Genomic DNA, 23,727 nt, shown 5'->3' on the forward strand with positions numbered 1-23,727 from the left:
TATAAGTGCACCGGCTAAACTTTGGGAAATACTACCTAGGGCCAAACCTGTAATGTCAATGAGATACACCCTTGCAGGACATTTTATTTCATTTAAATTTTTTTTTTTAAATTCTAAATAAATGATTAATGCTAACCACTTGTCCTGAGACACGTGCGAGGCCCTTACCGAGCCCTTTAGGCTCCCCAAACGACATTTTGCACCGCGGCGCATTTGGCAACGCCGCGCTCAACTTCCATTACGCGGGAAGCTCGAGATCCCCACCTGTTCGCCCATTCCAGAAAACCTTTTATCAACGTTAATAATGCATGAGTTATTGTTTACATTTGTCGCCGCGCCCCACGCGTCCTTGTTTATTTTAATAATTAACCGTAATTAAATAAGAAAGACGACTAAACAAACCTCCGGACAGAGTTAGCGGGGGACCGAGGACATGCGCGCCCTCCCTCTCTCCCCTTGTCTCCATCTTCTTCTGAAGGCACGTAAACGTCCCGTAAAACCGCCAAACCTCACCCAAGTTTTCGCTCCGCGTAAACGTGGCCTGCCGCAAGATTTACGCAGCCTGCAATCTGAATCGCATCTAAAGCCGCAAGAGACAAAGGAGGGATTCCTTTTAACACACGCACTACGTGGCGCGATTGCGGGTCTGGAGGATCTTTTATCGCCGCAGTCAAAATCACAGTCGAGCTGAAGCCAGCGCGGGCTGAAAGATTTAAGACGAGGACGCTGTAAATCAGTGTGATAAAGGTTTGGGGTTTTTTTTCTTCACCCGTAAGCCGCTCGCGCTCCTGCCTATAGGTGCGTCTCTCGACACTTTGCTGCAATTAAAAGAAAAACATTTACACCTAATGACTGCGAAAGATGCAGCTCCTGAAACAAAACACTTTGCAAGCCAACGGATTCACTATGAAAAAAAAATTATATGTGGCTTAATATAAGCCCATTTAATGCTTTTGTGAAAATCATTTTGATTCCGACGCTAAAAAGCGGAATGTTTTGCATATATATATATATATATATATATATATATATATATATATATATATATATATATATATATATGTTTGCAAAACATTCTGCATATATACAGTGTATGCAATAAAAACATACCTCTAAATGGTTATGCAGAAATGAATTTTAAAAAGTGAAAAATAACATTGCAAGAATTTTTACATTTTCAATTACATTTATAAAAGATTTCTTTATTTTATCTAGGCCCTTATTTGCCACTGACCCAACTGTTTACTCCACCTTTTAGCCTACTGCTCAAAGCAAATATCAAAATATAATATGTATATATATATATATACTGTTGAACTGACGGCTGCAGAAGTAAAGCAAATAAAGTTCTAAGGTAAAACAGACTTATAGTTCACAGCTTAAAACTAGTAAAGAGGAAAAAAGTCTATGTTGCAGCTATAGACATGAACGCAACATGAAGGAGCGCCGCGCTATAGGCACGCAGCGACCAAGCGCTTCTCCAAGCGGCCTTGGCACTGGACTGCAAATACACTTTTAATTTTCTTTAGCATTAATATATAAAAAGCACTCATAGGCCTATTTTTATTAACGCACGTGCACCTTTAAAATATTATTAAGAACGACATGCACTTTACAAACGGCTTGCTGTTCAGGCCTATGCTTTAACACTGGGGGGAAATAAAAAGACATTTGTATCTGCTTTAAAAACAAAAGCTTAATTAGCAAGAAAACAATTATTCGCCACAAAAACAAAAGCAAAATGAGAGAAAAGTAGATTTATTTTAGACACAGACGTCTTGGATTCAGCGACAGTTTGGCGTGACCTAGTCTGCCGTGTGGGGAAAAGGAGAAAGGCCTATTTGCGGCCAAGAAATCGAAGCCAAGACCGAAATCCTTTAAAAAATGAAGACACTGAAAAAAGAAATTAATTATAAGAACGGGACAGAGTAAGTTTACGCGCGCCCGCAGGACTTTAGCTATTGAGAATTCAATTACGCGTGTCTTAGCCTAAAGGAAAGTTATTTTAAAGACCTGTCGAATGTCTGCTGCAGGAATATTTAACAGCCAGGAAGGGAGACTGCCACGAACCCGGGGCCAAAGAGGCTCTCGGAGATGGACGAGATTCGGTCCGCGGCGGCGCGACTCCTTCAAGCGGCGCGAGGCGCAAACAAGCCTCTGCGCGCGCGCGGTGTGCGTGTGCGTGCGTGGCGCGCGGCTGCAAATACATTTTCAATTTACTTCTGAATTATTCATTCAAACACGCGCATCTTTGAGGGACACAAATGCTTCTTCGAATTGCACTGCCCGTGCAGAAAAAAAAAGGCTTCGAGCGTAGGCCGTGAGGGACAGAGCAGGCTGCAATTTCCAAAAACGGACGTCTGTGTTAAAATACAAGACAAAACATTAAAACACTGCTTAATATTTGTGAGCATTGCAGCCTGTATCCGAGGCCATCGATTGCAATCTTGTTTAGTAAAATATTTTGTAAGTGCAAAGTCTGCTTCTTGCCAAGTTTAGTTTTTTGTTTTTTTTTCAAAGATTGGTGACCGCGAATTAAGTCAGTCGTCAATTTGGCACGAAATGCTCCGATTGAACCTGGGCCTGTTACAGCCTACTGTCATTTTAAGGTAATAATTTAAACGTTTCATGAAAATACATGTTTTGATGTGTATGTGTACAAACAATCAGATCTTTATGCATAAAGTAGCCTAGAGGCCAGCGTGCATCATCGATCAAGCTCTCAACCTGCCTAAGACTACGAGAAAAAATAAATAAACTATTAATTTATTTTTAAATAGCACGTCTTAAGTTGCACACGCGTAAAACAGCCGGTTGCACAACGTCAAAAAAAAACGCGTTTTAACACACACTCCTCGGGCCGTTTATTCGCAACGCAGTAAGCCTGCTAAACTATTACAGGACGACAAAACATATCCCCGGTGTGCTCACGTGGGCTAACGCGTTTTTGGAAAGGTTTCTCGCGCGGGACAGGTAGATCGACGCGCCTCGAGCGCGAGGCGGCTGTCGGACGCACCGCCGGGGTCGTCTCCCGAAACGCCGCGGCCCGGGAAAACAACTCGAAGAAACCGGAGCGGAGCGTCCTGCGGTCTGACATCGAAAGTTCGAGCCGTTCGCCGAGCCAGTCGCGCTTCCTCTCCGGGCAAACCCGTCTCCTTTTATATAAAATAGATTTGGGAGAAGCGCCATTTTCTCTTCCGATCCCATGTGCAATGAGACGCGCGAGAAGAGTTCCGAAACGATTCCGCGAACGCGCTGGAAGCTGGAAATAAACGCGCGGGAGAAAAGAACGTTCTAAGAAGCGCGACGCGTAACTTAAAATGTGTTTATTAAGCAGCTGTAGAGAAGACCGGGCACGGCAACGGTACCGCAACGCAGCGTGCCGCACACAGACGCGACTGATTAATTAAATGAAAGCGTTTTACCTGTGTCAGGCAGTACGGAGAGTACATAGTTATCTCAGAGGCGGAAATGAATCGCGTTTTGAAGTTGAGTGGAAGTTCGCCGCGTCGCAGCATTGCAATTGCTCGCCGTCCCCCTTGCGCCTACTCCATGCTGCTCGCCGCTAACCCCGCCTCGAAGGCAGAAAGTGAAAGCTCAAACTTTAGGAAGGGGGAAAAAAAAAACTTTCTCTCCTTCTCGTTCTCCCCTTCACCCTTTTCCCGTTTGATGAAGGAGCGGGGAGTTTCTCGTCCTGTGTAGTCCTGCAGAAGACGCGCGTTCGTGCGGCGGCGGAAAAGTCGAAATGCACAAAACTTGAGCAGCTGCATAAAACGCCTAAATGTCAGTTAAGGCCACGGTTTTTGGGAAACAGCCAGATTTTAGCGTTTGCAGAGCATGCATTGCTGTCGTTTACCACTGGTAGCCTATGTTATAATTAACTGCAGATCGATATTGCCAAGGTTATGATATGTAAATATGATACGTTTTCATTTTATGTTGTCATAAAAAGTGCATTGCATATATATATATATATATATATATATATATATATATATATATATATATATATATATATATATATATATATATGTGTGTGTGTGTGTGTGTGTGTGTATTGTGTTATTAATTAGGCCACTATAATATATATATATATATATATATATATATATATATATATATATATATATATCCATTAAGCCATGGGAATCAGTGCAATTCTAAACAAATATTCAAAGGCAGCAGGACTGACTGCATTCTTTGTGTCAGCAGCCTTTTCAAATACTTTCGCTTTGCAATGCTTTTTTCCCCTGTGCATCACTACTGCAATCTGCATCTTAATCAGTTAATGGAAGGTAAGTAACCCCTCTCCCCCTCTCTCTTATTCTGTGACTCATCTATAGGCCCCAGTCCTGCATCGCAGTATTGCAGGGTGGTCTCCTAAATCCACATCTGTTTTGTGGCAAACCACAGCGCCCAGGCTGCCTGGCGGCATGCTCAACTATGCTTATCTTGCACCTTCTCCAGCCGTGAAACTCTGCTGTGCCACTGCTGTCAAACTTTAAGAGGCAGATTAGCCCGCTCTTTTATTAGGCCTGCTTTCTCACAGACCGCTTAAGACAACACCACAAAGGACGCTTACCAATTATGGCACAATTTAATCCAGGACTACAGGCTTAATCCGAACGAAGATTAATCAACATCTGGGAAAACACACCACGGCGGTGTAGGTAACCAGACGCTTTAGAAGTGACCACTACAGGCTGAAAAATGGATTTACAACCCAGCTGACTTTTGACATATTGAAGAATATATTTATTGTAAATAATCCACAAAGAAAGTGAAGTCTGATGCGCTGAAAGCAATTATAACGACTACATTAACTGGTTTTATTCAAGTGAAAAATATTCATTTTGCTGAACCAAACTATGCATCGGTTTATGCAAAAAATAATAAAAAACACAGTTTTTGTTTTGTTTTTATAGTTCCCAATGCATGCAAAATAAAATAAAAGCCCTATAACTAACACAATAACAGAATATTTATCTATGTTTTTGTTAAACCACACAAAATAACACCTAGTTTTTATCCTTATACGGTCTATTCATTCATCTTAAATTCAACTTAGTGTAATTGTCACCAAGCCAGCAGAGGGAGCCCTGACCTCTGGGTGATCTGCGATCACTCCCTCTGCTGCTACTTCCTGTCAGAGGACTATAAATACTGCAGCAAGCCACTCAACTGCAGGTTGCATTGTTTCGCCTGTTGTATTGTAGTTATATCGTTCTCGTGGATTATTGTCTCTGGTTTTGACCCTGTCTGTATTCTGATTCTCTGATTGTTTGCCGCCTGACCTGACCTCCGCCTGTCTCTGGATTTTGTTATTGCCTCACCTCCTATATATCTGTTAGCCCTGTTCGACGCCTGCCTGTTATGACCATGCCTTCGTTTAATAAAAGCCTGCACATGGATCCGCACGCCTCAGACCGCTCATTCGTGACAGAATGCAACCTCACACCAGGATCCAGCGGCTTTTCACCCGAACCATGGCCAGGTATGCACCTTGCAATGTCTTTGCTAACCCTCAAGCAGGGCACCCGATCACTTGAGGATTATACTCAGGAATTTCTGGACCTGGCTTACTTCTCTGATTTACGGATTGTTTGCTAATTGAATTTTTTCACGAGGGAATAAATCAGCCACTCAAAACACAACTTGTTCGAGGGTCCACGTGAATCACTGGCACACTTTATTGAGTTTGGTTTAGTGACTGTGGGGTCAGCTCTCACGTTGGGTATTATGGAGGAAGAAGACACTGCATTTATTCCCAAGATGGCGCCTTCCCGAGCCGCTGCCCAAGATGGCCGCCTTCCCGAGCCGCTGCCCAAGATGGCCGCCTTCCCGAGCCGCTGCCCAAGATGGCCGCCTTCCCGAGCCGCTGCCCAAGATGGCCGCCTTCCCGAGCCGCTGCCCAAGATGGCCGCCTTCCCGAGCCGCTGCCCAGATGGCCGCCTTCCCGAGCCGCTGCCCAAGATGGCCGCCTGCCCAGAGCCGCTGCCCAAGATGGCCGCCGCCTGCCCAGAGCCGCTTCCCAAGATGGATGCCGCCTGCCCAGAGCCGCTTCCCAAGATGGATGCCGCCTGCCCAGAGCCGCTTCCCAAGATGGATGCCGCCTGCCCAGAGCCGCTTCCCAAGATGGATGCCGCCTGCCCAGAGCCGCTTCCCAAGATGGTCGCCGCCTGCCCAGAGCGCTTCCCAAGATGGTCGCCGCCTGCCCAGAGCCGCTTCCCAAGATGGTCGCCGCCTGCCCAGAGCCGCTTCCCAAGATGGTCGCCGCCTGCCCAGAGCCGCTTCCCAAGATGGTCGCCGCCTGCCCTGCGCCGCTTTCAACATGGCCGCCTGCCCAGAGCCGCTTCCCAAGATGGTCGCCGCCTGCCCAGAGCCGCTTCCCAAGATGGATGCCGCCTGCCCAGAGCCGCTTCCCAAGATGGATGCCGCCTGCCCAGAGCCGCTTCCCAAGATGGATGCCGCCTGCCCAGAGCCGCTTCCCAAGATGGATGCGCCTGCCCAGAGCCGCTTCCCAAGATGGATGCCGCCTGCCCAGAGCCGCTTCCCAAGATGGTCGCCGCCTGCCCAGAGCCGCTTCCCAAGATGGTCGCCGCCTGCCCAGAGCCGCTTCCCAAGATGGTCGCCGCCTGCCCAGAGCCGCTTCCCAAGATGGTCGCCGCCTGCCCTGCGCCGCTTTCCAACATGGCCGCTGCCCTGCGCCGCTTTCCAACATGGCCGCCTGCCGTGCAAAGCCTCCAGTGCCCGCGCTCGTGCCAAGCCTCCAGTGCCCGCGCCTCGTGCCAAGCCTCCAGTGCCCGCGCCTGCGTGCCAAGCCTCCAGTGCCGCGCCTCGTGCCAAGCCTCTCCAGTGCCCGCGCCTGCGTGCCAAGCCTCCAGTGCCCGCGCCTGCGTGCCCAGAAGCCTCCAGTGCCCGCGCTCGTGCCAAGCCTCCAGTGCCCGCGCCTCGTGCCAAGCCTCCAGTGCCCGCGCCTCGTGCCAAGCCTCCAGTGCCCGCGCCCTCGTGCCAAGCCTCCAGTGCCCGCGCCTCGTGCCAAGCCTCCAGTGCCCGCGCCTCCGTGCCAAGCCTCCAGTGCCCGCGCCTCGTGCCAAGCCTCCAGTGCCCGCGCCTCGTGCCAGCCTCCAGTGCCCGCGCCTGCGTGCAAAGCCTCCAGTGCCCGCGCCTGCGTGCAAGCCTTGCTACGTCGTCAATGGATCCCAGCAGCCCCTGCACTCATCCTCCTCCCTCCACCTGGAGCTCGTCACGGGTCTGCCAGTCTCCATCGCCGCCGTGGGTGAAGGATCCCTCGCTTCACCGTCCCGCCTCCGAGTCCCAGACTCCACCTCGGCTTGTAGACCCGCCGGCTTCCCTTAGGCTCCTAGCTCCCTCCTCTCTACCGTGCTCCGCCATTCCACCAGCTTCACCAGGCTCCATCGTCTCTCGGCTACGCCTTGGTCGGTCGTCGACCATCCGTCGCCTCAGGATTCCACTCCTCCAGCTTCGCCTCGTCCCTCCATCCCTCCGGCTCTGTCAGGCTCCTCCCTTCCCCCGGCTCCACCTCAGTCCTCTGTCGCTCTGGCTCCGCCGCGTCCTTCCCTCGTCCCCGTCTCCGCATCAGTCGCCGAAGTCTGCGGTATCGCCTAGGACCTCCAGCGCCGCTGTGTCGCCCTGGCTCTTGGCTCTCCGCCTCCGCCTCCGCCTCAGTCTCCCCGACCACCTGCTCCGCCCGCCGTCGGTCGGCTCCATGGGGTTGATGACCGTTACCTCTCCATGGCTCCTCCTCCGTCGGCTCCACCACTGACCATCATGGCTGGGCTCTGGATCGCCTCCCGCCCCAGACTCCTCCGTCTTCACCCTGGCTCCTCCCACCGTCTCTTCCTCCCTGGTCTCAGTGTGCTGACTCCTCCCGGAACCCCCTCCCAAGCTCACAGTTATGTTTTGTGTTGTGGAGCGCCAGGAGTCGCTCCTAGGAGGGGGCTATGTCACCAAGCCAGCAGAGGAGCCCTGACCTCTGGGTGATCTGCGATCACTCCCTCTGCTGCTACTTCCTGTCAGAGGACTATAAATACTGCAGCAAGCCACTCAACTGCAGGTTGCATTGTTTCGCCTGTTGTATTGTAGTTATATCGTTCGTGGATTATTGTCTCTGGTTTTGACCCTGTCTGTATTCTGATTCTCTGATTGTTTGCCGCCTGACCTGACCTCCGCCTGTCTCTGGATTTTGTTATTGCCTCACCTCCTATATATCTGTTAGCCCTGTTCGACGCCTGCCTGTTATGACCATGCCTTCGTTTAATAAAAGCCTGCACATGGATCCATACGCCTCAGACCGCTCATTCGTGACAGTAATCAGATTTTGAGTTTGTGTGATTTTTATGTTCATTTAGTTAATTTTGCTTTTTTTACGGTGTATCAGTAAAGGGCTGTAGATTTATATTCAATCTGATTACATAATCAGATTACTTTTTTCAAATAACTAGTAAAGTAACACGTTACAGTTTGTTATCTTCTTAAAAATAAAGTGCCTAAAAGTACTTATGCAACACGGTTACTTTTTTTCGCAGTAAGGCATTGCTTTTCCCAAAAGAAACCCCATAAACCCATGATTTTCGAATGATCCTAGTTGATTATTGTGGAGGACAAACTCAACAATACAGCATGTTGCATATGCATATATACGTGCATATATAAATGCATATATACAACAACAACACTGACTTTAAAGGTTAAGAGCGAGGTCAGAGAAAGGGCACAGGGGTTGGCGTTACCGCACCGAAAGGCACAAATCCAAAACCACAGTCTTTGTGCTTCACACACACACAGATCTCGCCAGCCATTACTTTACCAAATAGCATGAGGTGCATAAAAAACAATTCTGCTTTCGGCGCACGCATACTTTCACACACACACACACACACACGCAAATACATACATGCACGCACACGCACACACACCCAGTTCTTTGTTGAGCGGACCCACGGTCGAGTTGCGGTCGCAGCAGCTAAGACTTCCATTAAAACTCACATAAGAGAACCATATGCGAGCGATATACTCCGCGTGTGCGGTTTCAACCCAAACGCAAACACGCACACTTCGCTTTTTAACATTCCCTTGTGGCCGGCAGTTAAATAATCCTGATGATATTTTATGTAGATAATTCCGCAGCTGCTTCTCCACATAAACTCCGCGCATTCCTCTCGACGCTAACCACCATCTTACCGTATAAATGCATCACGTGAGATCATAAACGGGCGATGAGATTTATGATGCGCATGTACACACCGTTCTCTCTGCCGGGATGTGAAAGAGAGAATTAATCAAAAAGCGTTATAGATTATATCTCTGCTCTATCTGAGTTCGACAGTTTGCTTAACCGACTGCAACTCATCTTATCTCAATCTGAAGTCCAACTCAGGCTGGCCTGAAAGCAGATTAATTACATCAGCCATGAGAAAGAAATCAAAGTTCAGTTCATCATGTTGCGGTCAGAGAAATCAAGAAACACATAAAATGAGCAACAATAACACAGAAAGAAACAGGAAAGTGGCTTGTACCCTGTAGGATTCAGGCACTAGGAAGCACTCTGAGATGCCCGGGGCTCGATGAGGACCTTCATGCACCAGATACGATTCTGTGGCCTGCAATCAAACACAAAACAGAAGAAGCCAGAAGCGTGAGACTTCAGTGGAGCAATACCTCAATCAGTCACATGGTCTCTAACAGTTTTTTGGTTCTCCGTGTTGCACTTGTGTTCAGTTCTTGAATAAACCAGTCTGTCATGAAAGTCTAGTTTAAAAAGCAAGGTGTGTGATTTTTCAAACAAAATTGGCTGAACCAATGGCATGAGTTTGGGTCTGAGACCACCGGTTAGTCCGGACGATAGCCAAAGGGGGTTAAAAAAAAACCCCTCCAGAACAGCGCTGCTCGTTTCTGCTGGTTTCCCCATGCTAGACTTTAATTACTAGAGAGAAGCAAACACTCTAGATCAGCGGCTAAAGGTAACCTTTCTGCATGTACAATGAAATCGCTAGTAAATTTAATAAATTAGTACAAACAAATGGCAAGTAGCATATTGAATTAATAGTATTTTAATGTAAAATGTGTAATTATGCAGTGAAAAACATCTTCACTTCTGATATTATTATACACTGTTAATAAAAGCACGAACAACACAGCATCAAAACAAACACAAAGTATGTAAAAATGCCCAGAGCTGACATTTGATGATTTTAGCTCAACTTCTACAAGACTTTTATGTTTTTGATATATGCATTAGATATATAACTGGTCATTTGAAGATTTATTTGCTTTTAAGCCACTTCTATAATTATTCAGCCTTTTCTGAATGAATGCACGGCTCTAGATAATTTACTGAAAATGCAAGAAAAACTAGTCTCTAAGATTTAAAGCAGCGCACACCTACGTCTCCATTAAAAAGCGTAAGGAAACTTTTGAAAAAAGTCAAACTTAATTTCATAAACCACAGCAGGTATCCAAAGAGCCAACCAGGACCTCATTCAACAACCATCCACCATGTACACACACACACACACACACTAATAATGTTCAAATATGAACAATAAAGTTTAACCACAAATACACGTTTGTGTGCATAAATACATATCAACATCCATTCCAGCGTATACGCGCGCACGGTTCGCTCATAATAAGTCCCAGGCATTGGCACTAGGCTCGGGCAGTGGTGAATAACAAAGCCTATTCATATCCACCCAATGAAACGTTAGCTTTCCCAATTTTCCCCCACTTTTATAGGGTCTTATCTACAGCGCGCTAAAATCTCATTCAAGCGCGGAACAATTGCTGATTGCCTTTATTAGAACATAAACATGCATTTTGATAATTAAAGAGAACGATTAAAAAGCACATGTTGCTCAGAGAGCGAGTTCGCGGCTCTGCCTGTTCATGAGAAAGTCGTTGAGAACAGAAAAGCTGAAGAGTGAAAGCTGTGGGAAGGAGCATTTTATGGGGCAGCAAGCGGCAGTGAGCAGGTGAGCCCTCTCCGCAACTCCAAAAAAAACAAAACCTGACTGTCATTTAAAGAGCATTAACCTAAAGCCCGGACGCACAAAGTGACGCAAGTGGAAGGTTTAAAGCCCTTCCACAAATGTCAAAATCTGAACGCTCTCGGTTGGATTTCTTTATGCGGATTTTAGGTATTGATTGACTCAAGTGTTTACTTTTGTTTAGTTTCAGGGTATTGATTACTCTCGTGTTCCAGGAAATCAGCTAACCAGATTTCGCCGTGCGCTCGTTCCAATGGCTCCCATCGCTCTGAACCGAAGCAGAAAATGGAAAACGTTCCACTGACTCATTCGATTTCTCTTAATTTAATTGACTTGATTCTCAACCCCTAAGATAAACCAGCAAATTAAAGCCGTCAGCGAGGCCCGGGCCGCACAATCCAGCTGAACAAACTCAGCTCGAGCGTATTTCGCCGCGCTGAGATCATCCGTTCGTTTGTCTTGTCCACAGATGGAGAACAGAAGTCTATGTTGGCGCCTGGAGGAACTCAGTATTTCGCTATTATCCTTATTTCGAGAGGAGGAACCTTCAGCCTCCAAAAAGCTCCTATTTTTCTGTAGTGAGCTATTAATTATATATGGGCTGTATGCATATGGAGCATATGCAGGGTCCATATGGCCAGCCCTCAGCCAGAATCTCAAGCCTCTTCTTAATTAACATTTTAGAGGCGAAGCGCACAGAGAAAAGAGGGACATTTCAAAGCGGCTCTGGGAGCCTCTGACCTAATTGGAGTCAATGGAGATGTATGTAAATGTGTTAATTACGACAAGTTTCCTCGCTCTCACCGATAAATAGAGCTCTTTGTTTAAAATGTTTAATTGGTGGGAATAACGGAATCAAATGAGGGGGTTCCTCCATAGGTCCTTATGGGGGAAAGAGACAGAGACAGAGAGAGAGAGAGAGAGAGAGAGAGAGAGGTGTATATGGGTTGGAGGCATATGGCAATACGTTTGTGGTTTAGTGGAATGCTAAAGTGGTTAAATTCCTGAAATATGAAGTTTCTTTCTCTCACACACACCCGAACACAGACACACACTTTTGTGGTCCGCACTTTAAGAGTGAAGTGTGTAATTTCAGCGCTAAACAGAACTGCAAAATTAATGACTGTTTCAAACTGCTTTTCAAACCCCTTTGGCTATCGTCCGGACTAACGGTGGTCTCAGACCCAAACTCATGCCATTGGTTCAGCCAATTTTGTTTGAAAAATCACACACCTTACTTTTAAACTAGATGACTGGAGTACATTTGAGTGGTGACTGTTCATGTTCAACTGGTAAAAGCATTGCTATGGCGTTGCTAGGTGGTCACTTAAAGGATAGTCCACCTAAAATTTTTTATTTGATTAATTGTTGCTCCAAACCTATAAACAATATTAGATCACATTGACTTTCATTGTATGGACCAAAAAAATGTGTTTCACAGGAGAAAAAAGTCCAACATGTTTGGAATGGGTAAATGATAGCGGAATAATTTTGGGTGAACTTTCCCTTTAAGCTGTTTGCCTCAAATGGCCCACGTTTTTTGGAGTTACAAACATGTTTAATAAAATTGTGTTTGTTCAACAAAACCACACAGAGTTAGAGTGACTAAATAACAGGCAATATAAACAATTAATTTGTAAAAATTAATTTGCATAAAAATGTTAATGGTAAAGAAAAACATAAAAAAGAAAACAAATAAAAACACTTAAAAAAAATATTAAATCGATTTCCACTAACAAATTGCATTTATCAAAACAATTTCATTACGATACTACAAATTATAAAAAAAAAAACCTCAGAAAAACATAAAATAAATATTTGCAAATTCCAAGATTTTAATAAATATGAGACTTAATCGATATGAGACCTTTCAACTTGCGAACATACATTTATAATTGACAGGTTTTCTGAATTTGTTTGTTTGTTAAAAGTGTAGCCATAGCCTAGGCCCCCAAGTTTATAACTCAGCTATTTTCAACCTGTTTTGAGGCCTTTTAGAAGCTGCGGCAGCACGTCTCCCCCCGGCTTACCAATAATTAATATCTAGGGTTTTAGCAGTTTTTACAGTAAAAAAATATGAGCCATAGTAATAGTAACAAAACCACAGCGATTCGGTTATTCACTCCCTCCGACAGAGTCTACATATGTATCTGCTAACTTTACACAGAACACACACACACACACACCTGGCCGTCCTCCACACATTCAAAAACCAGCTGGCCCGAGAACAATCAACACAGGTCCCACTGATTTTCCCTTTTTTCACCCCTTTTTCTTTGTCTTTTGTTTGTCTCCAAACGACACAGCAATTACTATTAGCACCATTGTTTTTTTTATCATTATGATTTACTAGCTGGCAACGCCGAGCCAAATCAGCGTGCATATAAACCTGTCCTCTATGGCAACCGCATCAAAGAGAGACGGACTAAAAAAAAAAAAAAAAAAAAAGAGAGGAGAAAGAAGGAGGAATGAGAGAACGGGTGCTATATAAAAAAATGAAGCGTCCTTTCTCTGTGTGTCTGCCAGTAGCACCTCGGGGAGAACTGTTGGAAAAATGTGATTTTTCACACCAGCATCTCAGAGGCAATAGCAGAAGGAGAAAGAGAGAGATGGAGAGACAGACCGATGGAGAGGATCTGGAATGAACGAGAGGCTGCTAATTATTAAAGCTCTGTTTGGGGTTTTGACACGAGTTTCCTGGCTCACGCCAAACCCCCGGTTTGCACCCGGCACCTCTGATCTCCACTTTCACGGCTCGTCTTCTCCGTGCTTGCGCTTGCGGGGCCTCAGCGGGCGCTCCAGGTGTACCTACACGTGCATGCCTTCCCTGGAGTGTGTGTGTGTGTGTGCAGGTGTGCAGCGGTGTTGCAGCGTTCGTGTAGGTGGCTTAAGGTCGCGGCATCTCTGTGCCAGCAGCGCAGATGCCGCAAACACAAAACGTCCTCCCATAAGAAGTTTACACCCAGAAACAAGTTCATGCAGCCGTCCACCAATCACCGCAGGGCGCTGCATCCATGGCAACCCTGGCATGGCCTCAACCAGTCAATCTGGAAAAGACGGTTTCTGGAATTCGCGGCCTGAGCCGGGTCTCCATAACGAAGTCCGCGGGTTCGGCCAATGGGATTTTCGAGCAGGTTCGCGAAAAACCTGCGTTTTAAACCGCCGGCTCGACCCGGTCACCGTCCAGAGGCTTCAATCTGACTCGGTGCCTGACCTCGCCGCCGAGCATTAGTTCGCGTTTCTCTATAGCGTAGCTCTCACAGGTGCGCTTGGCTCAAGAGGTTGTTCAGCGCTTTGAAAAGATCTGTCATGATGAAAAAATGCTCGCCGCAGGCAAACGCGGCGTTTCTTAGTCGGATCCGGCCCCTCAAGCCTGCAAAGGCCTGTCAATCTCGCGTTTAAGGCCGGCCTTACAATTCTCAATCTAAACACGGCCTGATGTGCTTGCCGTGCAAATATTTATTCGGACAAACTTACTAGAGCGCGTAAGTCCTAAACTAACAAATAACTGGAAATAATGTTGCCCTTCCCGAACGCACGCGAGTGAGAGTCGAAGCTGGAGGAAGTCTAACACTGTAGGATTAAAGGAAGAAGTCACGAGGAGGTTGTTATTTTCATGCAACAATCCTAATAAAGCAGCTCGTTTTCAGATCTGGCTGTTTGAAAGCTGTCAAAACTTTGATTTGCAGACACGCCAAGGCGTTTTCATCACGTTACACTGACAGTGTGTTATACACATGCATGCTAACGGTCTACTATATGACTAGATGTGCATGCATTCAAATATATACAATTGAAGCGACTTGCAGGGACATCACGACACAAACTCTAATAAAAGCACCCTCGAAAACACGTGCATCACGATGAAAAAAGAAAAGAAAGAAAGAAAAAATCCGTTCTGCCACAGACAGTCGGTCTTATTCATCTCCATCACTTAGATAAATCAGCACGTGGATTTAAACCTTCAGTTTAGATATACACATAACGCCACCTGAACAAATATTAAAGTACCTAAAATTACCCCTAAAACTAAAAAAAATATCTCATGACATTAAAAAAAAAGTGATTAAATAAAACGCATTACCTGTTACGTTTAGAAGAGGCTGTCTAAACGTAATGTTATTTTATATTTGCATTTCAAATAATCATATATTGATATTGCATTATTATTATTATTATTATTAGTTCTTGCTACACATGGCAAAGCTCAATTAAGTGTTCTTATGTGTCACAGCACTTTTCAGACAGCTGCACGACAATATTACAATAAAAGCCACGAACCGCTCGTTGAACGTGAACGAGAGGCGAAGGCATAATTGTATCTGTGAGAGAAGAGTTATCCGATCGCGCTTTTCGCTCAGTTTCTTTTGACGACTCAAATCTGTTGGCTTCGATTTCCGCAAACGGCGGGAAAGATATTGATTCTCATAGCACGTACCATTGTAGTTGAGGGGAATCTGCCAGCTCTCCTCAAAGACCCATTTTTCTTTAAAACCTTCCGCGTCCAAAAAAAAAAAGAGAGAGGAGAGGGAGCGGGCGCACCAGAGTCGGTTTCTTCGGTGATACCGGAAGCGAAAAAGCACTCAACAAGTCGGGCTGTTTCCCAGAGTTTGTCCCGTCCGTAAAAGTAAAGCTTTTCCCCCCGCACTTGGATTACCGCGGTCCCCGGGGCACAGCTCCTATGCAGTGAACCGTTCCGTTTAAAATATATTTCTCCTGCTGTCGCGACGGAGGCACCGACCGGGGAATTCACGAAATTAATTCTCCGCGAGCGCCGGTGTACGCAGAAGCGCTCGCGCGAAGACGTTCTGCGCGACCGTGAGTGCTTTTCTTCGTCTTTATGTCCTGAAGTCGGTTCCTGTCTCCCGCACCATAACGGGACCCCCGCTGCTCCCGGACAGGATGAACGCGAGAGGCGTCCTCAAATGCCGTCGCAGTCACCGATACGCGCAGCGCGCATTGCGACGGTCTAATCCGCAGACGCACCGAAGGGATCTCGCCCGTTGGCTAAAGCTTACTGACGCTGCATTTAAAGCGCGGGAGAATGAACGTCCTCTCCGCGTGAGTAAATATCGGTCGTCGCCTCAGTCGACCCGGGGCGGCGGGTCGTTGAAGCGTCGAGCTGGTGAATTATTGATCGGTGCAGCGACTGGCGGCGTGCGGCAGCTGCGGCTTTGGGGCATTAGTGAGGGCTGTGGGAAAATCATGGACGGCGCGGATTACTGAACATCGAGCCAGACTGTACACACAGGGATAGACGGGTAAAAAAAAAACACCAAGTCAAATAGAACACGACCGAAAGTGCAGGAAGTAGCTACAGAAATAGCCCCGGCTCGCCCGCTCCAGCCTAAAGATGATCAGCGCGCGAATTATTCAGAGAGTTCCGGGGTCGACATTTTAGAGAGACTTTCTGTCAGTAATTTTCTGGACGCGGTCGGCTGAGGTTTGTCTTTTGGCGCCCCTAGCGCGGTTGTCAAAGTATCTTCAAGACGTTTTAATCAAGATTTCGACGCGTTACGCCGTTTCACGCGACGCGTTCTCCGCGGGCGGACCGTTGCTATGGTTACCTCCTCGCTCCGCGGCGATTTTTCGCGCAACTTTGTCGATCTGGCGCGCTGGCGAATTGGTTGCTGGCTGGTTTTGCTCGGGCGTTGTTTCAAACGCCGTCGAAAGGCAGGTTGCAAACTTTGGGAAAAACGCACGACTTTTTTTGAACTCGTGTCGGATTCTGTTAATCCCGAAACCCCGCCGACAAGCGCCAACAGCTCATCGATAATATAATAAAGCGCATCATCATAATCCTCCAACGAGAAACCGCCCGACTTATTTCACGTAAAATGAGGGCCGGTCACGTTTTTTGTTTTTGTCCAGAAAGGTGCATTTAACCCCGATGGTCCTCTGAACGCGTGCTTTAAGCAGCGGAGTCAGATATACTGACTTTCTTCAGGCTGATGGAGTCACAGAGCCACGTGAGATATACAGTGGTGATTGAAACACATAAACATTGACAGAAATTCATTAATATAGATGAACACATTTTTATTGTGTGTTTTGAATAAAGATCTCCTAGCGTGCCCTCATCCAGATCAAAAGGAAAGCGTGCTGCACGAGGGATATCGTTTATTAAATTACTAATCCGGTTTACAAAATAAGTAAAGGATGCTATTGTGAATTTTAAAATTATTTCTCGATATAATAACATAAAGTGCAGCCCAGTATCAGGCCTAGGACACTTGACTTGCACGCCTTCATTTACGATGAACGTAAAAGCAGCAGGGTTCGTGCAGTGTGTTCAGGCTGTGTAGTTATTGTTGATGTAGCTTATAATGATCCTTTTCTTTTAACACGTTTTTGATCAAATGAGTAAGAACTGAATGATCCACACAGACACTGATTTTAGATAGCTGACCAATGCTTCCTCTTCCGTGACAAGAAGATGCATTTTTTTATTAAGAGTTTAAATTAAAAGAATAAATAGAGGGAAAAAAAACTATGTGTTAATAAATGATGATAAATAAGTTTTGGTAAAAATATATAATATGCATATTTGGTAAATAAACGATCTAATATATGCTCCTATAATAAATAAAACAATATGAATAAAGTCCTTAATTTTTTTTAAAACAGGCGTCTTACATTACTTACTTTATTTCCTTTTTTACCCACTAGTATTTTTAATCTTAAACTGATTATTTATTAAAATAAATACGGTTAAGCGTTTCATATTTTACACAACTTACTTGAATAAAATTTATTGATTTGATTTTATTTGCTTAATTTAGCACTAATATTTATTTTCCGTGTGAATTTAGTTTACTGGTGAACCGATTTGTTTTATCCTTCGTGGTTCGCCAACATTAATTTCGTTAGTTTTTAAACCCAAGCTGTGTTTTAAAGCTTTTAAAAAAAAACGTGTTTTAAAATATTTCCGAAGCGCTTTAACGAATTTTGAAAGATGATTAACCTTTTGAATCGATTTCAATTAAGCACGAGTTCGACAAAATGTAAAAAAAAAAAAAATTAAAATTAGTTTTATAAAATGGATCGTATGATTTTTAGCATCATAATTGCACGATTCTAAAAGAAATTAATCTGTGCAACTTGAAAGTCCCTCGTTAAATAATATCTATTATATATAGAAATTGATTATACAAAAGAATGCTATTAGCAATGAATTCATCTTTTGTCGATAATTAATTTAATTGATATTAAAATAGATTTTAGGAAGGAACAACGATTTAACTAACTGAACACACAATTTAAATAGGCTTTTAATGGAAAAAAGGACCAAAGGACAATGACTTAAATTTCGTGCCAAATGTAAATATTTTTAATGCAAACAATTTGAGAATTGAGTAATTTATGCCAACAAGTACAATTTCATTTCAAGTTTTCAAAATGCAATTTTGCTATAATAAAACATTTACGTCAATTTTTCTATAGCTATCAAAATCCTCTACATTTAGTATAACTGTAGCATAAAAGGCTGAAATGCAAACAGTTCTGAATCTCTGAATATATTCCCGCACAGGCCGGTGTGTCGTTTTTAACCGATTTAAACGAGGAACGCGCCTAATAATCTTCAGCAATATACCGACGCCTCCAGCGGAAGCATAAAACAGACACGCGCCGCCACCGAGAAGATCATTCAGCTTCTCTTTTGATCGTCAAAAGGTGTGTTCGTCACCTTTTAATCAAATCCCAGTCCGAGTTTATCGCACCGCGCGGCCGACGACCTCCCGACGGAGCCCATAGCAAAACTTCTCACTGCAACTTCTGTGAGAAAGCTTCCCCGCCGGCTCCGTCTCACACGGCGCAATTAGAACCGACGGTAAACTTCGATATATTTTTTTTTAACGATCGAACAACGCGCTCCAGGTCGAGTTTGGAGCGGACCGAGCTCGCCGTTAATTGCGCGACCGGAGCGCGGTTCGGCATCGCTGAAATCACGGCGCGAGTTAATGAGAGTCTAGCGCTGCCCTGCTCGCCGCGGGGCCTCTTAACGCGACCGCAGTGCAGCGTGGGCTGAGTCGTGCTGTTTTAATACCTGGCAGGAGACAAGACATCAGCTGTAATAAACTACTCTCGAGAAGGCTCTCGGTGCAGAAACCTGCGCCGCGTGCTGTGAACGGACATCAACGGTGTTTATTTGTAAGAGGGTCACTAAAATGTTGGCGCCCTCAGATATGATTTCGCTAAGCTCTACGCAAAGAATGGCAAATAAGTTTACTGTAAAACATCCACGAAGTTACTGAGCGTTTCCATCATTAACGATACGCTACCTCCTACTTGAACAGATCAGTTTTGTTAATGACCATTGACATGAATGACAGGTTGTCATCAATTGAAATTAAAATAAAAACAGCAGTGCATGCTGAATAATATAAAGCGTAACACGTAACAGTGAAATAATGCTATAGATGAACCCTAAACCACACAGAACTGTCCTAAACAAACTTGCTTGAAAAAGGAAATGCAGTGGAGTTTCCTGTGAATGGCAATACACACTTTTTAATGACTGGTATGACACCTTTACATACAAACCAAAGGTAGATTGTTAAGATAATTAAAAATAAGAGAATTATTCAAACAAATGTATTGCTTCTATTATTGGATGAAAACTGTGTTTTAACGTATAATGTTATTTGAAATGCTTCCTTTTTGTAAAATAAACCTTTCAGTGCAGCGTTCCGGTGTGCTCGGGAATTAAAACGGGGCAAATATTTGATGAAAAATATCCGTCCCTCTCCAAAGAAAACACCTAAACAAAAGAACGACTTCAGATTCTGGCTCCTGATGTGTAACCTTTTTTTTTGTGACAGATACAGGAAAACTGGCGTGCAGGTCTCCTCTCTTGTTTTAATCTGGCTCTCCGAGTGCAGTTTTGAATTACAAAACATTCTCTCTTTTTTTTTCCCGCCGCTTCTTTTCTTGGTATTCTGTAACGGTCTTCTGCTGTTCACTTTGAGGAAGAAATGGAAGCCGGAGAGAGAGAGAGAGAGAGAGAGAGAGGCGAGCCAGAAAACCCAAGAAAAACACAGTTACTCCCAAGCAACAAAGTGGCAAGAATGCGAGTCTTGGCTCCGACTACTGCTCTTAACATTTTCTCATCTGAAAGAGGACGTTTTCGGAAAGTGCAAACGGATTTTTAAGATGGCCCTGACACAAATTAGATTATAATTCACTGCAGGACGTGGGGATGCGTCCTGCTACATAGCCATAGTGGGACATGGGAAAGACGCGGAGAGTACATCGTTTTTAATCACGAAGTAAAACTCCGAACGCATTTAATGCAATGGATTCGGCCGCTAAACAAACCTTTAGGAAAGGGATTAGACTACAAAGCATCACCTCAGGTGACAGGCAGCAGTTTAAGGCAGTGTGTGTGGTATTTTAGTGAGGGGTGTGGTGAGCGGTTCGTTTATCTCCAGTTCACCACCACAGGCCTCGTGGTCTGATAGCTGTAGATTTGCCCGGCGGCCCGCAGACTCTGGCAAAGCCACAGACCACAGCGAAGGCGCTCCGGTCCGGATAACCTATCTTTATGCAGAGTCCTGGTCCACAGCAATCTGAAACGAAGTGGTTTCGACGTACGTGACCTAAGCCTTAACGTGCGCGAGTGTCGTTTCGTCAAACGTCACCGCGGACCTCAAAAAACAGCAAAGGATGCCGAAGAAGGAAAATGAAGGTTCACTGCTGGGACTCGAGACGCAATTTTCAGCTTAAATCTGCTCCTGGATGAAAATATACAAGCCTCCTAGAATATACATAAAGTACCGACATTTGTACCCAAGCCTTTTAAATCAAAATAGGCAACAACGTTTTTCTCGCACATTCTTGTATTTGCACTAATAATCTCTCTTTCCTTTAACACGTCTGTTTCCTCACACAGCCTGCTTTATAACCACAGGGTAAATTTTCTAAAAAATGTCCCTACGGGGGCGTAATGTTTCACTTTGCGTTTCAATTTGTGTCACTTTCCATTAAGGTGTCCATGTTCCAGTGCAATTACGTAAGCAACTGCTGAAATAATGCCCCACGAACAACGAGGACATTGTTATTGTTGCATGGTTTTCTGGTAAAATGTATAACGCGGCCAGTGTAGCGCACTCAATATTTGCACTCATTTAACCTTTAGAGGAGCATCTGGTGTCTAAAAGGTGAGATAGAAAACTGTAGAGTGCCGCAGGAGGATATATTTTTGTTGGCCAAAGCCTAGAAAACTTTCAGCTCAAACATCTCAAGTCAATTGCTATTTTTAAGCTCAAGATATTTTCACGTTTTATTCTACAACATGACGCTTTTACTTGCCTCAAAAAGGCTAACAAGTGGCTAAATGGGAAAATGATTTCATGGCCTAAATATTTAGACTTGCACACTAGAAAACTACACTAACTCAAACCTTTAGGGAAAAGATTTTTAAGTAAAGACTGAAAGAGTTGCTCGAGCTGATGATGAAGTAATGCAAACGAGGTGTAGTTTTGCTTCTACCATCTGTATAGGCTTAAAAAAATCATAAAAGTTGTGTTTTTTATTAAGATTATCATGACACATAACTTTGTTGGTCACAGAGCTAACCTCCTGCAATAATCCAAAAGCAAATGACCAAAATTCTATTGGGTATTTGTCAAGGATAATGCTAACTTCAGAAATGCGTCAACACTGAAGCAAAGAGGTCTTCGCTGAAAACTAGTCTCATGCATCTCATGCAACTCTCTTGGTTAAAATCGTGGTAAAGTTCAATCTTAACCCGAGGCCCGTCTGTGATTAGGTAAGCCCGGGACCACCAGCTCTCCCCAAGTAACTCCACACAAAGGACATTTCTTAAAAGCCAAATCATGTTCTGGTGTACTGGATCACCACAAAGTGACCTTATCAGCTGAGCACACTGCCCGTGGCGTTTGGCCTGATAGCCGCCCAGGGTCATGGCATATGCCTGGCTGTTCTTCAGGCGGCAGAATAACTCCTGTCCTCTACTTACAGCTATAACCCAACAACAAAACACAACAGTGCCACTGCGAACAATTCATTTAGTTCAAGATTTTTTGTTAACTTGTTCCAATGCCTATGAGTTTTCTTGCCTCCTGCTGGTCCACGGCATGGGGTTGACAGACAAACCAGTCGTTTGATGAAAGCGAGCATCCTCATTGTCTCGGTTGGCCCTTGTTACCTCGTTTCTGGAAGCGTCTGCGGGGCAAGAGGTCGGGCTCCTGGGCGAACGCCACCGTTTCTGGTCACTGTAGAACAGTCGAGGGCGTCGACTTTGGCTCTTTGGGGTCTTTGGGAGCCCAGCCCGAGGCATTCAGGCAGATGCTGGGGGCATTGGCGTGTGAAAGAGGATCGCTGGATGTGGGACAGCAAGAGTACTGTGATGAGTGTGCATTCAGGGGTCAGCCTTATGTGTAGATTGAAAGGACTGTAGAAAGACAGATTGAAGTTTGGTGCCCATGCACAGACATATGCAACTAAAATGACCTCCGATGCAAACACGTTTGGTTTTGTGCAATGTAACACCGTGACTACTATCTTTATGGCAAAAAATAAAAAAATAAAGCTGCATAATGGTAACTGAATGTTGTTTGACTCTTCAAATCTATTCTGAAGTCTCAGGCTAATAAAACAATTTCAATTACAACAAACAAAAAGATACTGAAATTGATTTTCTCCCCGTGTTCTTTCACACTGTGATCTTTCTGTTTTACTTTCTAGTAGCACATTGTCAACTATTGTTCAGACTTTACTCAAGGGCATACAGTGTAAACACGGCTGTTATACTCTTGGCTGACTGTAGCTTTGAAGTGCGTACTTGGTGTGCAACAATGCAAGAATTGGTTTAATAAACGCATTTTATAGCTGAAGTTTTGTTGAGTTTGCGACTCTGACTGGGAGGCTTTTGTTCTAATTTTTTTTTTTTGGATGACGTCCTGTTTAATTCAAGCCTGATGAATTCTGTGTGGGTTTTTTCCCTTTTCCTCTTATTCTTACAAGTTCCCTTAAAATTCCTGGCCTTTACATCTTTCGTTCTGTTTGCCTTTCTGTTCTCTCTCTCCCATCTGTCTTCTACAGGTTTAGATTCTGTTGTCTTCTCTTCAGTCTTACTCCATTTCTCATCTCTGTTTTGTGAGCTTCAGCTGTTTTTCTTTTCAGCTCTCCATCTGGGCCTGATTAAGTGAGTAAGTGAATCATATCAATCAGAATTCATTTCTGCATGTGCCGTACCTGTATCGATCTGTTGTTATGTCAACATTTATGATAGCCATTTCTGTCTATACCTTATGAATTCCTGCCAGAAACTGTAAAGTCGAGAAAAAGAATCCTCCCAAGATGTCTGAAGAGTCAGGTACTATTAGAACGAACACAGTGCGACTGGCATTTCTTTTGGACTTTAATCACACGGCAGTAGTGGTACTATAAAAAACTGTATAAAATACATACCCTTACCTATATGAACATGTGCATTTAAAAATGCAACAAGAAAAAAATTGCAATTAATATATTGACTTCCAAATCTTCTGTATTTAGATTTTCTTGATTTATTTATATATATATATATATATATATATATATATATATATATATATATATATATACAATGTGTGTGTGTTAATTTTTATAGTCATTCAGAAAAAGCTTTGTTATAAAGACAAAAAGCGCTAGAGATGAGAGCATGAGGACAAAAGTAAAGAAGAGTTAATTCTTTGGCATTAGTGAAAATCAT

General features: G+C 44.4%; 1 protein-coding gene across 10 annotated transcripts in view; it reads right to left on the reverse strand.

The window, feature by feature from the left end:
* Positions 1-16,370, reverse strand: part of LOC122350625 (nuclear factor 1 X-type-like) — an 83,022-nt gene extending 66,652 nt beyond the window's left edge. For 7 of the 10 annotated variants that reach the window (XM_043247291.1, XM_043247287.1, XM_043247289.1 and 4 more), the window contains exon 1: positions 3,426-3,542. In XM_043247291.1, coding sequence (XP_043103226.1) covers positions 3,426-3,518 — 93 coding nt within the window. In that variant the 5' untranslated portion in view covers positions 3,519-3,542. Of the gene's footprint in view, positions 1-3,425; positions 3,543-9,539; positions 9,624-15,447 lie in introns of those variants that run through there. The other 3 variants (XM_043247292.1, XM_043247282.1, XM_043247293.1) reach the window with 2 other exon arrangements.
* Positions 16,371-23,727: the final 7,357 nt, after the last annotated feature.

Source organism: Puntigrus tetrazona, chromosome 8 (genome assembly GCF_018831695.1).
Source record: "Puntigrus tetrazona isolate hp1 chromosome 8, ASM1883169v1, whole genome shotgun sequence".
Taxonomy (NCBI): Eukaryota; Metazoa; Chordata; class Actinopteri; order Cypriniformes; family Cyprinidae; genus Puntigrus; species Puntigrus tetrazona.